General features: G+C 37.1%; 2 protein-coding genes across 7 annotated transcripts in view; one reads left to right on the plus strand and one right to left on the minus strand.

Annotated features, from left to right (window-relative positions):
* Positions 1–8,991, plus strand: SYCP3 (synaptonemal complex protein 3). 3 transcript variants are annotated; one of them, XM_071422368.1, is made up of 10 exons: positions 1–314; positions 1,721–1,757; positions 1,832–1,978; positions 2,560–2,635; positions 3,661–3,695; positions 5,395–5,512; positions 6,461–6,560; positions 7,322–7,420; positions 8,580–8,684; positions 8,820–8,991. In XM_071422368.1, exons 1-10 carry the CDS (start codon positions 30–32, stop codon positions 8,871–8,873), a joined length of 1,056 nt encoding a protein of 351 aa, XP_071278469.1. In that variant the 5' UTR covers positions 1–29; the 3' UTR covers positions 8,874–8,991. The 3 variants fall into 3 exon arrangements, with proteins under 3 accessions (XP_071278469.1, XP_071278470.1, XP_071278471.1); XM_071422369.1 differs by having other exon boundaries at positions 1,835–1,978; XM_071422370.1 differs by lacking the exon at positions 1,832–1,978.
* Positions 7,895–14,875, minus strand: part of CHPT1 (choline phosphotransferase 1) — a 21,459-nt gene continuing 14,478 nt past the window's right edge. The window contains exons 5-9 of one of the 4 annotated variants that reach the window (XR_011678498.1): positions 14,182–14,313; positions 13,630–13,788; positions 12,699–12,824; positions 11,551–12,203; positions 7,895–8,899 (exon numbers count right to left, since the gene is read on the minus strand). Coding sequence is in view for 3 of the 4 variants with exons in the window: in XM_071422364.1 (XP_071278465.1) it covers positions 12,513–12,824; positions 13,630–13,788; positions 14,182–14,313 (603 nt within the window). In the remaining variant the exon portion in view is untranslated. Of the gene's footprint in view, positions 8,900–11,550; positions 12,204–12,226; positions 12,825–13,629; positions 13,789–14,181; positions 14,314–14,875 lie in introns of those variants that run through there. The other 3 variants (XM_071422365.1, XM_071422366.1, XM_071422364.1) reach the window with 3 other exon arrangements.

Here is a 14,875-nt window from a genome sequence, read left to right on the forward strand (position 1 = left end):
TCGAAGCACGGCTCCGTTCTCAAAGCGGGATGAAGCTCTCGAGCAGCGTGAGGCTCCTGAGGGCGGCGGCGCCGCGGCCCGGCCGCGCCCGTTCCCGCCCTTTCCCGGCCGCGGGAGGCGCTGAGGCGGCGGCGGAGCCGCGGGAGCGGCGTGAGGGCCGTCCGGGACCCCGGGCCTTTGGGACCGGCGGGGCTCCCTTTGGGACCGGCGGGGCTCCCTCTGCTGCGAAGGGAGCTGCGAGCAGCGCTGTCCCTGCCGCCTGTGCGTCCCCTCAGGCTGCAGCTGACGGCCCAAGTCTCCCTTGCTGCTCTGAGGTGGGTCCCCACGGTGGAAAGCCCCGCAAAAGCACCCGTTTGTTTAATATCTTTTTAGGGCAGGGTAGAAAAAAAAAAAAGAGGTGAGTTTCTCTAAAAATCACTGTTAAAGTACACAGCTGTGGATTGAAGACACTCAGATCGGCTAAAATAGGTACCTACACGGGATGGGTGGGGGCTGCTTGGGCTTGTGAGGTGGCAGGATTGTTTTACACCTGGCTGAGGGGGACTGAGAAGTTCTGCTTTGTAAACGATTTTTAATACAAAGAAAAGTGTCTGTATGTCAAATAAAATAGTTGCTCTCAGTTCAAAGTTAAAGTGCCTTGGCAGGACAGGGACAGGCACAGCTAGACATTATGGCCCAGAACTCTTCTCCTTTACATCATGTCCTCAACAGTCAGTGGTCGAAAAGCAGGTTAAGTCTTGGCAATTTTCTCTCTCGTTTGAGGATAATTCTAATAATGCAAAAGCTTTTGATTTTCCAGTCTTTTCCAATAAAGAGACTTGTTTTTCAAGACACTTGTAAAATCTAAAATTCTACATATTACATAGAAAAACATCAACCTCAGAAAGAGCTCAGTATTAAAAAGTACTCTTTCCTTAGCATAGTGTGGCCATGTTTGTACAGATCCATGGAATCTGGAATTAAAAAACATTTTCACAGCTATTGACAAATAACTAAAAGTTAAAAAACCAACAAAAACAGAAATAGGAAACTATTTCGGTTTTTGTTGGTTTTGAGGTGTGTGAGAGAGTTGATAATGTTGGGGGGAATCTCACAGTCCTTAAAATTCAAAATATCTTTAATGAAGTTCTCAATTTTCATGTGTGAACTTAATTTTTAGGTCTGTCCCTGCCCTGGCTAGCAGAAAACCTACTGATATTTCTAGCAGTGTTGGATTGTGTCTAGAAGGAGAGGTTTACTAAACTAAGTGAATGAATAATCTTTTTAAGAGGGTAGTCTATGTGTAAAATGTTTGCCAGTGTAGAAATGGCATTACTTACATTACAGAATGCAGAGGTATAATAGCTATAAAGAAGGATAAATCATAACCTGGAAGTTGCTCAGGACTTTAAAAAATGGCATAAGCATATGTATATTCACAGTGTGGGATGGCTTGATCACATTGTTCTCTGTGATTTATCATTTCTCTATTTGGGACAGTAGAATATTGGCATAGCTTTTGGGGAATGCAGTACAGAAGATGACAGAATGAGTAATAAACCTTATGGAAGCTGGCAGACATCTTAAGAAAATGGGTACTTTATCTTTTTTTTCCAGCAGAATCAAGTATGTTCCTAATAGCCCTGGCATTTTTTAACATGTTTTTAAAAGCATCACTGATGGGTAATGCTGTGGAATACCTCAAAACTAAACCAGTTTGACTGCTTGCATATCTTTACAGGTGCAGACTGTTAAAGAGATACCCATAATAGGTGCAGGTAAGCATGAAAACATACTTATTTTCAATTTATTGTGGAGGAGGTTATGTCACAAATACAATATACTGTTTCAGTAGGAAAAGATCTCACCATGGCACCATCAGGAAGAAAGCATGGAGGAAAAGCTGGTAAACCAGCACAGGAAGATCAGACCATACCTACTTTTGACTTTGAGGAGGAAAGAAAAGAACTGAGTGGATCAGAGGAAGATATTAGAGAAGGTGCTTATATGAAATTTTTAGGACATTTGTAAAATGTGGATTTTATCACATTTGTGATTATGAAAAGAAGGGAAGAACTTCTGAGTCAGCCAAGGGCTGAGCACAGTTTACGTGGCTTGTAATGCCAAAGACCACCAGGCTCCTACTGTATAATTTTGATTGGTAATTTTCAAAATAATATAAATATCTATTTGTGATTTTTCTTTATAAAGGTGCAGAATTACAGTACCTTTTTTACAGTAAATTCAGATTGGATTCTTATAAATTTTTGTGTTGTTTTTAGCTTTCTGATGATTGCTCTATTGTGAGTAATGGTGGAGTAGTGGCCAGAGAAAGTAAAACTATTTAGGACCAGGGCAGAGAAGTCAGAGCAGTGCCAGCTCCAGTCTGGCCTTGCAGAGCAATTCACCACCATCTGCCAGCTCCAGACTCAGAGTTACAGGAGCTGCCTGTGTTGCTGATGGGAACTGACCATGAGACATGGGCAGGGAAATGGCATTGCAGAAAAATAATTGCACTTTAATACTCAAACAACCGACACAAAATTTATTTTTGTAAATATTTCTATACTCCTTCTTAAGGTGACATACCAGTAATGGACAAGCATGGAAAGAAAAGACCTCTGGTGACTACTCATGTGGCTCCAGATGATGTGGGGTAAGATTAGATGTTTTGGGGGCTTTTTCCAAAATAAGCAGGTCTTAAATAGATACCAACTTCAGTTATTCACTATGCTTATTTTTGCCTTGTTTGGGGTTGGTTTGGGTTTTTTTTTAATATTTGATTTAAAAAATCAAGTGAAAATACAGTAGTGGTAGGTAAAAAAAAAATTATAAAAAGCATTTCAAAAGAGTAATTCTTCAGTTTCTTTGTAATTTCTTTTGAAAATGTAGGAAAAATTTATATATTTGTGTGTTCTTAAAATTTGTTTCTTTTAAAAGATTACTTGTTTTATCCTAAATTGTTGATAATGTCATTAAATCCTATTAATTTTTTTCTTCTCATTTTAGTTGCTTGAAGATATTACCAATACTTTAAACGATCCACATATTGCATGAAAAATAAATTATTTTACAGATAAATCTTAATTTAATATTCATGGAGAGTGAATAAATATTAATCAAATTTAATATTCATGGATAGTGTAAATGTAATAAAAAAGTACATGCTAAAAGAGTTTTCAAGCAGATTATAACTGTTAGGTTGAGGATACTGTTCTTACTGCATTGTAACACTGCCTTACACACTGGTGTTGCCATCTTACAGATGGTGCAAAAACAAACCTGAAGTTATTTGCCTTGGGATGTTTTACTGTGCCAGTCATGCTGAGAAGAACTTCTTTTCATTTGGTGCTCCAAATACCATTTTGTTTTCTTTGTCATAGGGAATAATCAATTTTATTTACTGACTCCCCTTACTCAAGGCATGTTAAAGTCCTCTTTATATAATAGTGCTTCTTTACTGGGGAGTAGCAAATAGATTCTAGCATTTCATTAAAAAAAAAGGCAAATTATTCTGAAAGAGAAACCTCCTCACAGGAGAAGAAAAGGAGTAAAATTATCTTGTGGCAGTTCTGTTACTGCTTAGAATAATAGGCATGTGAATAAAATTAGTTCTAAGCATATTCAACAGGTCTAAAGTCAGAAAACGGGCCAATAAAAATTTGAAACACTGTTTTGTAGGGGTGAAGTACAGAATATGTTGGAGAGATTTGGAGGTAAGTACATTTACATTCTAATAAATAAAATATAGTTGCAGAGTTGGCAGTAATAACTCACCATAAAATAACTTTCAAGACTTATGTAAAATGACTAGTCTCTGTAGCACTTTTCAGCATTTCTGAATAAAGCCAGTTTTCAGGAAAAAAAAAATTTATATCTAAGGAGAGCAAAGGGAATGAAGATGAGGGAATATCTGCATATAAATGAGTCACAGCTTGTAAGTGTAGATAATTACAAAGGAAAAGATGCATGAGTGTTTTGGATAATCAATTCCAATTTTAAGATGAAGTTTAAAAGGTAGTAAATATATTTTAGAGAAAAGGGACAATAGCAGTTTGCTGTTGTTCTCACTCAATTTTTTGTTACACTGGCATAGAGGATACTGGGGATGGCAAGATTTGAGTGAGAAATAAGGGAAATGTAAATGCTAATATAAGCAGCAAAAGAGAACAAAGAGTTCTAATTCTAGACAAGCAATTTTGGAAGTAGAGTTTCATTGTGATACAGAATGAGAGAGCAGTCTGTACTTAGCACTTCCAAAAATCTAGAGAACAGGGAATCAGCAGGTAAGAGAATTTCAGCAGTCAGAAGGCGTCTGAGTTTCTAGAACAGCCAGATAACGAGGGGAAGTAATGCTGGTCATCCAGTGATGAGCAATTTGTGTGTGTCACTCAGCAGGATTTGGTATAGTCATAATCAGGTCCTCAGGTGGCTTTACCTAGTTAAATTACCAGCTGAATTCTACAGAGTGACAGGATAGAGAAAAAATACTTTTAACATTTGTGAAGAATGAATAATACCCATCACAGAGTAAGCAGACATCAAAAAGCCATGGAAGGAAGGGAAACCATCTTAATGTCAGCATTACACACTCAATAACTGTATAATACTTCCATTGTATGTAATAAAAGAAACCTGTACAGAGTCATTACTTGCATGTCAAATTTAAGGTGAAAGAGAAGCTTGAGTAACTCCTTAATCCACAAATTAGGACTTTTGACTGTCACAAAATTATGGATTTTGTATTACATATTAGAATGGTATTAGAGATCTGGCAATTTAGATAAAAGGAGGATTTTAATGCTAAAAAGTTATGGTTGTCTGTAATTTAAGACTCAGGAAAGAAAGGAAGGAGGGAGAATGAATGGATCAGAGAGAGGATGCTGTCTGCACAAAATAGTGGGTTTGGCATTAGTAGAGACACATGCCTCAGCAAATTAGAGAAGTTTGACAGATGTTTCCTGAAATCTACAGCGAGAACGAAAATAAATCACTGTATTAATCTTAAGCTGTGACTTGATAAATCTCCAAATGTAAATTGAAGTGAAACAAACACAGTAACTTATATTAATAGTACTTAAAAAGCACTGTCTCTCTGAAGTATAAAAATAGTTATTCATTCATTCAGTATGTTCACAGGGATAGTAACCACATACTAACCTTAATTTATTTATGAAATTCAAGAAATTGGCATATGATTCCAAAACAGGTGTTGGTTAGGGCATGTGACAGGCATAAAGAAACAGCATTCACACCAGTGCTACCTGCAGGCTGAGGGACATCACCACACCAGTTCAGATCACACCAGCTTCTTGTTGTTAGAACACACCTCATTTGCTTCTCCAAAGTGTAACTCATCAGCCTTTTTAATGCATATCCAATATGCCTAATTTCTAAATATTCTTTGGCTTTCAGCTGACATTAACAAGGCTCTCTTAGCTAAGAGGAAACGATTAGAAATGTACACAAAAGCCTCACTCAAAACCAGTAACCAGAAGATTGAACACGTTTGGAAAACGCAGCAGGAGCAAAGGTGACCTTTCCTCTTGGTTTCCAAGCCTGTGGAACTAGATTCCGTTCTGGGTGACAGCATGGATAGCTGGTCTGTCACCTTGCAATAGCAAGTACTGTATCTAATGTTAAACATCTGCTCAGGGCCTCTGCTGTCTTCCATTGTGTCCACGCTGTTAATCTGACAGTAATAATTCAGCACATTCTCTTTTGAACAGACAAATTTAAGATTTGGAACTCTGAGAGCAAGGTACATTAAAGAGTGTGGCTTACTTTAATCTTTATGGAAAGTGACCTTTGATGTTATTATGTATTTTAAAACGATGGGGGGGGGGGGGGGGTCCCCACTTTGGAAATTTCTGTTTCTACCTGAAAACTGAAAAATGTTCAGTAAAACTTTAATATAATTCTGGTTAAGAAAGTAAATAATTTTCACCTTCCTTAACATTCCTCTCACCTCTTAAGGCATATTTAATTACTACATCTGATTCCAGAGATAGAGCAAAGTGAAAAAAGAGACAGTTAAAAACTAAAAGTCAGCAATACTTGTAACTGTCTTGGTGTTGTTCTACATTTATTTGTATTTGAAACTTGTACAGACAAAATTTTAAGAAATGAGCTGATCAGTTTTTCAATGTAAACACCTTGTGTTAAAGCAACTACCTGTAATTGAATTAGAAAAACATGGTAAATCTCTCAAAACCTGACACTGTTAGGAAGAAGAGTTGCTACAATTTCTTTTTAACCCGTATTTTATGGGAATGCTGCCTCTATAGATATATTCCACATCCACTCAGTGTACATGTGTGTTCAGTTTTTCAAAACATAGAGTATTGAAATGGGGTCAGATGTCAAAGTAGCCTGTTTCTTTATCTATGCCAGCTTTTATTCTATTCCATTGGTATGTTGAACCTTAGCTTTCCTTGTAATTCCCTGTGGCATTTGTCACACTTAGAGTGTCTGTTTATAGGCAGAAGCTCAATCATGAGTTCTCCCAGCAGTTCCTGACTTTATTTCAGCAGTGGGATGTAGATGTGCAAAAGGCAGAGGAGCAGGAAGAAAAACTTGCGGTGAGTTTCCAGCATGGTGGGAGCTTCACTGTATTTTCCACAAGGAGGGAATATTGTTGTTTCTATACTCAAGAAATGTAAAAACACTTTATGCAGTTTAAATATAAATATATGATTGTTTAAGTTTGGGAAGAGAGGTGCATTTATAAACTTTACTTCACGTTTATAATCACTGCTAAGTGATGCCCTAGGCCAGCATGTGGCTTGAGAAAAGCAAGGACCATTTAAGGAGAAGAAAGACATGTGCTGTTTCTCTCCATCCATAGTCTTTGGGTTCAGGGAACAAAGGAATAAAGGAAAGTAGTGGTTTTTTAGCATACATTCCTTAAAAATATGCCTGTATACAATAAATTAAGAGAATTTGATCACTGAAAGAGGATAGGAGCTATACAATGGAATGTAATCATGTGCTGTTGCTCTGTTTGTACTTCCAACACATTTGCAAGGTTTGCTTTTCCTGAGGTAGCACATACCTAGGGATACCCTAAGAAGCTGTGGGACATAGCAATCCTCATGGGATTTTACAGGGATAATTCAGGTTGCAAGAGACCACAATAGGTGACTTGGGGCTTAATCCAGTCTTCAGTCTTACTTTCATTAATAAAAGCCAGGATAACTTCTCCAGGCAGAGATCCACATTACAAGGCACAGATTTCCAATAAAGGCAGATTTTCTGATTCTGAAAAATCAAACTGGTGTGCTGTCCAAGCACTCTGCTTAACAACTGATGGAATTATGTTTTTCTTTTGCTTCTGCTTCAGAATATGCTTCGTCAGCAACAAAAGGTTTTTCAACAGGCAAGAATAGTTCAAAGTCAGCGACTGAAGACCATTAAGCAACTCTATGAGCAATTCTTAAAGGTAAATCTTTTTCTTGGAAAGCAGCTGATCCTTATCACTTAAGAAAGCTATATTAATTCAGTGTTTCAAGTTTAACAAAGTAGACTAGACATACTAGACAGCAAACAAAAAAACTGTTTTGAGTACAACCACACAAAAATTTTAATTTTTTAATTAAAGGCATTCCTCATGAGAGAAAACCTTCTGTGCCTTAATAATTTTCATGACCCTTTGCTGGAATCTATCCTGTATGTTCCTATCTCGCCTGTCCTCAGGAGTCTAAACTGGACCCAGCATTCCAGGTGTGGCTTCACCAGCTGCCAGTATACAGAGCGGATTCAAGTCCATCAATTTCTGACAAACCTTAATTTCAGAAATTCAAGTAATTTCCTAGCTGGGTTTGAAATTTCAGTTATGATAAGCTTGGTGTTTGGTTTGGGCTTTTTTGAAGCCTAGTAGTTGATAAAAATAAATCTGAAATGGAGCAACTCTTAGTTTAAAAAAAATCAGAATTTACTGAGTATATTACAGAAGCATTAATAAATAGTAACTGTTCCAAAATGTCAAAAATGTCTTCATCAAAGAGGAAAAATAGAACAGAAGGTCAAGTATCACTTTGATTTTTCTCCTCAAAAAAGATCAAAAGGTAGAAGTCAAACCTCAAATAAGCTTAAATAAATACAAATTAAGGAAAATGCAACTAGACACATACACAGAGGTAAGTGTAATTGTATGTAAAAAAGGGAAGATAACCAGGGAGTTTTATTTGGCTTATTTGGGGAGAAGTGTGCAAAGAAACGCAGTGGGGTTTATACTCCTCACTTCAAGTCCAGCAAGGTTGTCATGATATTGAACCCCTAGAATTCCTGACAGATGTCTATTCAATCTCCCCTTGTAGCATTTTTATCTTAATTGAAATGCAGAAGAAGTAGCTGAGCCCTCACAGAGGCTGACTGGAGGGCTCTATCCTCTTCCCAGGGTACATACTGTTTAAATAGGAATGTAGACTGGAGTATGAAGTCCTGTATCATTCCTCTGCCAAGCTGTGACAAACTCATCAATTATCTGCGATCACTGTAAAAATTAAATTGTAGTATGAATAATTATTGGTTTGTTTGGTTGTTTTAAATTAACTACTTGACATTGAGGAGTTCTGAATTAATATTATCCTTAACTTCAGAGCATGGAAGAGCTGGAGAAGAGCAATGAAAATCTTCTGGCCGGTGCCCAAAACGAACTTCGCAAGGAAATGGCGATGTTGCAGAAGAAGATTATGATGGACACTGTAAGTATCAGATCTATGAAGTTAGTTAAATGCAGAAATAGAACATTCAATTAAAAGTCATTTGACATTCATTTAATTCAAAGGAATCATATTGATACAGCATTTGTTCAGCGTTATCTCCTTTTCTTGTGACAGCAACAGCAGGAGATGGCAACTGTTCGCAAGTCTCTTCAGTCCATGTTATTCTGATGGCTCAGTGGAGAAGCAACTTGTACCTAAGTAACACGATACAAGTACAGGCATTAGAAGGATGTTGAGATTTAAATGTTTCAAGGTTCCTATTAAACTCTTTCCTGGATTGTTCTAATCTTGTCTGTTCATGTTGTCAGAAGATATCTTAGTAAACTTTTATTACTGGGGGGCAGTATGGACCCCAAACTGTTCACTGTCTGTTCAGTTGATTTTTAAAAATTTCATATCCACTTCAAATTGCACTGGACTGTTTAAATAGTTTCACTTTTTTATACCAAATTGTAACAAGGGGAAGAATTAATGAAACATGCATTACCCAGATTTTACTTAATAACTTGAGGCCTTTAGGTACATTGTGCAAAGCTAACAAGCTGCAGATTGTCACAGTTTCAATTAGCCTGCTGATATATTAGCTGTTATAAAAATTCACAGGGTATGACATAGCTCAGACACAATTGTTTAATGATGTGTATTATGGTACATTAAAGTAAATTTTGTTAACTCTTTTGTTAGTCTAGACATTGTACTATCTCTGTATTAGTATGAGATTTATAAACTGCTGTAATTTGTCCAGAAAACTGGGGGTTTTTTAGTTAAATTATAAGCTTAATGTATCTGCTCATGTAACAATAATTAAACATTATGCATTTTGGGTCTGCTTTCTGTAGAACCACTGCTAGAAGAAATTGACTTCATTTATTTAGTTACAAGACTTTGAGATGGAATGTTATTTTTTGCAATTCCAAATGACTAGCAATTTAGGGAGGCCTGAGTTTTAAGGATAAAGCATTTATCTTTCATGTATCTCATTACAGTAAATAAGTATAAACTAAACAATGAGCTTAGTGCACATGCAGTTTGTTTTTACAGAAAGCCATTACACCTGAATATCTACTTTTAAAAATTAGATAGTTGCCAACATATTTAATGCTTTGATTTAATATAACAGTAGATAAAAAGAACCATCCACGCACCCACACACACCAAATGTGATGTTATCACAACAATGTGTTTCAAAACCGTATTTTTCTTCTCAGCCTACAAGCATTTTTTGAGTCAAGTCATTTGATGGTGGTTCTCCAGGACTGGAAGCCAGATTAAGTGATGGCTAACTTGCAGTAACTTCAGCTGTTTGGTTATAATGACTATAGAACTTCTTGTTCTGCCCCTGCCAGAATTCAGGACAGGAGCAAACACGAGAGTTACACTGCTACACTGATGCATGAGGGGATATGGGCCTCTCATGGTAACGAGTAACAATGCTGGTTTGTAATTACTGAGTCTCAGCCCTCTAAGGCCAATGAAAGGAGGCTATGAAATAGGTGACAGATCTTCAATAGGAGCTTATTTGTTAGCATTACCTCCTGCTTCTGGTTTGATTTGTTAGTATGGAGTCATGGTTCTGATTTTCTGAGTGATTTCTGCATTAGTCTCCTATTATCCACATACCTCTATCATATCCTCAAAACTACTTATACCTGCTATGCCAGGACACAGTTTTGACCATTGTGGAGAACTCACTCATTTCACTCTTAAGATGTTGCCTGTGTCTTTTCATCAGGAGATAAATTTCCTTACTGTATTCAGCCAAAGTAAAATGGTCATTACCATCTTCTTTTCTATTTGACCACGGTCTAGGTTCAGTCTAAAATCATGTGCAGTTGCTGTGTCATTTCCAGCCTCAAACATGAGTAGTAGGATTCATTCTGAATTTATATTAGTCACTTTGAGTTGTAGTCCTTTGGCAGTAACTGTTACAGTTACAGATCCTCAAAATGATCATTATTTTCTTCTTAGGCAGGAGGGTGGTGGATGCTATTTTATTTCCTCCAGAGCAGCAGACAATACACCACTTTAAAATCTCCTTGAACACCTCAGGAAGTATTTTTGACCTAATAAGCAGGTAGGAAGCTGCACTGGTAGTATTTTTAAAACAAACCATGGCATTCTTTATTGGACAGACAGAAAGCACTCCATTAACTCAGAAGCTCAGGTACATATCAGCAACTGGAAGGAGTAATGCACACTTACATTCAACAGCTTTTTAGATAAACGATATTCAAGTACTACCTCTTGAAAGGAGTTTATGTATAGGGTTTGTGTGCAAGTAATCAATTTTTCATTCAGCTTTTCTATAATGGCAACAGCCCTCTTGTTAGATATGTTACCCAGTGGGTCTGTTCTTAAAGGAAGAAAGAAGCTGATACTGGGCCTGAGTTCCTGGTTTGGAGAGTTTTACATTATGGTTCAGTTTTGTGCCCTTTTGTTTGGCTAAAGTACAGTGGCAGCTTCGAGACAATAGGATCGACTGTAAGGTAAATGAACACAAGGAAAGAGAGGGAAATACAGAAGGGTGAGCTGCAGGGCTGGAGCCACAGGCGTTGGAGTTTATCAATGAGCTTTGTCCTTCACTTGCATAGGCTTACAGACACAAGTCAGGGTGCCTAAAGTCAGTCCTCTCCTTACACAGCTAGCTGTAGTCTAGAGAAGGATGAAGTAAAATGAGACTGACCTTACTGTGACCACAGAACCAGAAACTGGCCTTGAAGGAAAGTGCAAGCTAAAGTTTCATGTGGTAGCAGTAGGTTATGTACTTAGATTCTAGAGAATGCATGAATTCTAAAGGCACTCATAACAGTACTTTGAATCAGAAGAAAATTTTCCTGAGCTGTACCTCCTTTATCTACTGATCCAACAGCTTGTTCCTTGGAAGTACCAGAGGAGAGATTGAGTGATTTTTAGGTCATGGCTGCCTCATTTTACCAGCCTTAATAATGCAGGATTGAATTCATTGGTACATCTGACAACCACTTCAGAGCAGTTCCAACAAAACTTTAGAACCTAATGCTACAAAATTAGACATGAAATTCCTCTTCGAATTCTGGCTGGTAGCACCTTGCTTTGCATCTACATTCACCAGAAGAGAAATACAGAATTAAAGTTACCTAACAGGAGATGGCAACGTTTTCAAATGTAGTATTTGTGGTCTGAAACACAGGGAAATACATTCTGGTTCAAAAGTACAACAGCATCTGCAGAACTTTGTACCTACTAATTCTAACATCTGGTAATGTCTGAAACACAGTCAACTTTCCCATAAAACTGTTTTCTTCAAAAGCTTTATCTGTCTTCCCAAAAACACAGAGGCTGCTTCATTCCCCTAACTGCTTCTTCTCTTGTCCTTGACCTATTTAATCAGTCATTATGGTTTTGAACCTGCTCAGGAGCTTGATGAGATGAAATTCTGAAGACATGTATATGAAGATGAGCGGCAATCTGTAGGCACACACCACTGGCATATCTCAGCATATCAAACAAGGATATGAACTTCAAAAGAACAAAACAGAACAGGTTAAAAAAAATCCATTTTTTAAAATTGTCCCTACTATAAATATGCTATACTTTAATAAGAATTGATCCAAGTGACAAGCATAACATAAATACATCATTGTAACATACAGCTACAGGGTGGTCTAGTTTAGAATTAAAAATAAAACCATCACAAAACCCCAACATCCTAACAGCACTAAACGCTTACAAGATCTGTTAAAAACCATTTGTCTGCAGTTCACAGAATGACTTTAAAAATCCACATAGACTAAAGCATAATTTCAGGAGAGATTTATAAATTTACTTTCATTTCTTTGTTCCAAGTAAAGCAAGCCAGTCAGCTCCCAAAAACATATTTACTTGGTACCCAGCACTCCCTCTGCAGTGACAGTAGAAATGTGAGCAAGTCAGAAATGGCAGAGCAGAATGACAGGGACAATTCTCAATGAATTCCTTAAAGCATGGTCCAGACAAAGAGTATAAAACACTTACCAATGCTATCCACAGGACAATATATTCATCAATGAAACTGTTGAAGTACTGGTCCAAAAACAGAAGTCCTGGCCCGATAAATGCAGAGTCCTGAAGACAAATTTCACTTTTTGTCATGTGAGCCACCTATGTTTGAAAAAAAAAAAAAAATTAAAAAGTGCATCCATTCTGTCTCCTTGGAAGTTACATCTATACCTATGCATTTCAGCTATCTGCACTCTCTAGTTTTTCAGCACTGTATTCAAACTGTAAGACTATGCAAGTGTATTACTGAAAACAAATACTATGATTTTTTTTTTTTTAATTTTGGCTTTCCCTAGCCAAACGTTAACTAGGAAACAGACCTTTTCTTAGGTGGCAACACTTGTTCTCTTACTGTTTAGTAAGAAAGTCTGTAGAATACCTATTTTCTAGTGTTCGAAAAATGTCATCCTTGGAGAAAAAATAAAAGCATCTGGCTGGATTACTGATGTTGGTAAATTTGTAGTAAGGCAACTTTTTAAAATCCATTGAGGAGTGTTTTATGTACAAAAAAGACAAAGACTGGAAAGACAGAATAGAGACAGAAAAGTTTCTCTCTTCATTTTAATGATCACAGTAAATTCTTATTTCAGATAATTAAAGGAGAAGCCACAGCACTGTAAGTAAGGCTTAAGAGACCACAGTTAGGATGTTAACAACAGACAGTAAGTGCATTTCTAGGAGTAAGTTAAACAAAACTGAAAGTCCTAACCAGTCCATTCAACAGCAAATACGTGTTTTCATCAGTGTCACATATAAACTCTCGGTAGAACCCTGAATCTAGTTCAGTGTCTTGATCACAATGAATCTGGTAATACAGGAGCACAGCAAAATGGGAAACTGTTCCCCCTGATCCAGTAAGTGTTTAGCCAAGAACCAGATTAGTTTAGCAGGTTTAGGACTGACTTACCACCAGCTTCTGTGAGATTTTGGCATTCACAAGCCCAAATGTCAAGACATACAGGCAAGAATGTTTTTCAAACAGCTGAGTTGTAGACTTTTTATAAATTGTAATGGCCAGTGTGATAAGCAGTCCAATGTGCAGGGCTGGTGAAAGAACACTTGTTCCCTAAGATATAAAGGGATGGAAAATTTGTTTTAAACTTCAGTCACATGATAAAGTCCAAGTTTTATACATATTTCAAATCCCATTAAACAAAACCAGAGTTGTCAAAACTTGTCAAAATCCATTAGTATTATGTCACTGCTCTTAGCACCCTTTGCAGTACCCTTTGACCACTAATCAATTTTTTAGGAAAATTCACTGCTGGTTACCATGACAGAAGAAACCCAGTAACAGGCAGAGAGGAGGTAGATAATGAACTTTGCTTTAGCCATCTAACACTCACATGCCTGTCTGCTTAAAAGCTTAAACAAATAAAACCCTTAGGGATCATCTGAAACGTAATAAATTACGGGCATAAATTATTCAAACCTCAATTGAATTTTTAGAGCAACTTACTGCTATTGTAGATCCATTCTTTCCAACCCCTCCACCAAAGATGACACGGAAGTAATTGAAAAAAGAAAGTGCTGTTCCACATAGGATGCCAATAACTGCAAAGAACTTCAGTTCAAAGCCCAGCAAAGGGACCTAAGCAGAACACAAAAGAAACAAAACCAAAACAAAAAAAGAACAAACAAAGCACAACAAAACAAGAGAAAGATATTAAAACTTAAGCACACAACACCTTTTTTAAGAAGTGATTAAAGCAGCCATTCTTACCTACTAAACAAATGTTTTATTTGAACCCTCACTTTCCTGGGAACAATCTCAGAACAACAGTGTTTAAAATTTGTTTCCTTACTAAGAAAACAAGAACTATCTTTTGTAATGCTTAAACTTCACTACTGAGTACTTAAATTCTGTTCTTGAAATTCAGTTAGATCTTAGTCTGCTCCTCCTTAATATGTTCTTCAAATATTTTCACCACACAAGCAAAAATATGACAGACTACTGCCATCAATCACCATGATATGGGAGCAGGAAGAGGGGTAGAGTTCCTTCTGTTCCACTGGATAAAACAACACTGATCCACAGGAAAAACAAACACCATCTGCCTGCTGTGTGTTTTGTCATATTATTTGTATGCTGTATCTTTGCATATTATGGGACTATCATTAAAAATCTCCAGATACAAATTTTAATTAAACAG

The sequence above is a fragment of the Agelaius tricolor genome, unplaced genomic scaffold, assembly GCF_023055355.1.
Source record: "Agelaius tricolor isolate 1412-34295 unplaced genomic scaffold, bAgeTri1.0.p SCAF_3, whole genome shotgun sequence".
In the NCBI taxonomy this organism is placed as follows: domain Eukaryota; kingdom Metazoa; phylum Chordata; class Aves; order Passeriformes; family Icteridae; genus Agelaius; species Agelaius tricolor.

Coding starts and splice junctions, on each gene's coding strand:
- SYCP3 (XM_071422368.1), top strand. CDS start 30: ATGAAGCTCTCGAGCAGCGTGAGGCTCCTGAGGGCGGCGGCGCCGCGG. Junction 2,636..3,660: donor GTGGCTCCAGATGATGTGGG/GTAAGATTAGAT, acceptor ACTGTTTTGTAG/GGGTGAAGTACAGAATATGT. Junction 3,696..5,394: donor TATGTTGGAGAGATTTGGAG/GTAAGTACATTT, acceptor TTTGGCTTTCAG/CTGACATTAACAAGGCTCTC.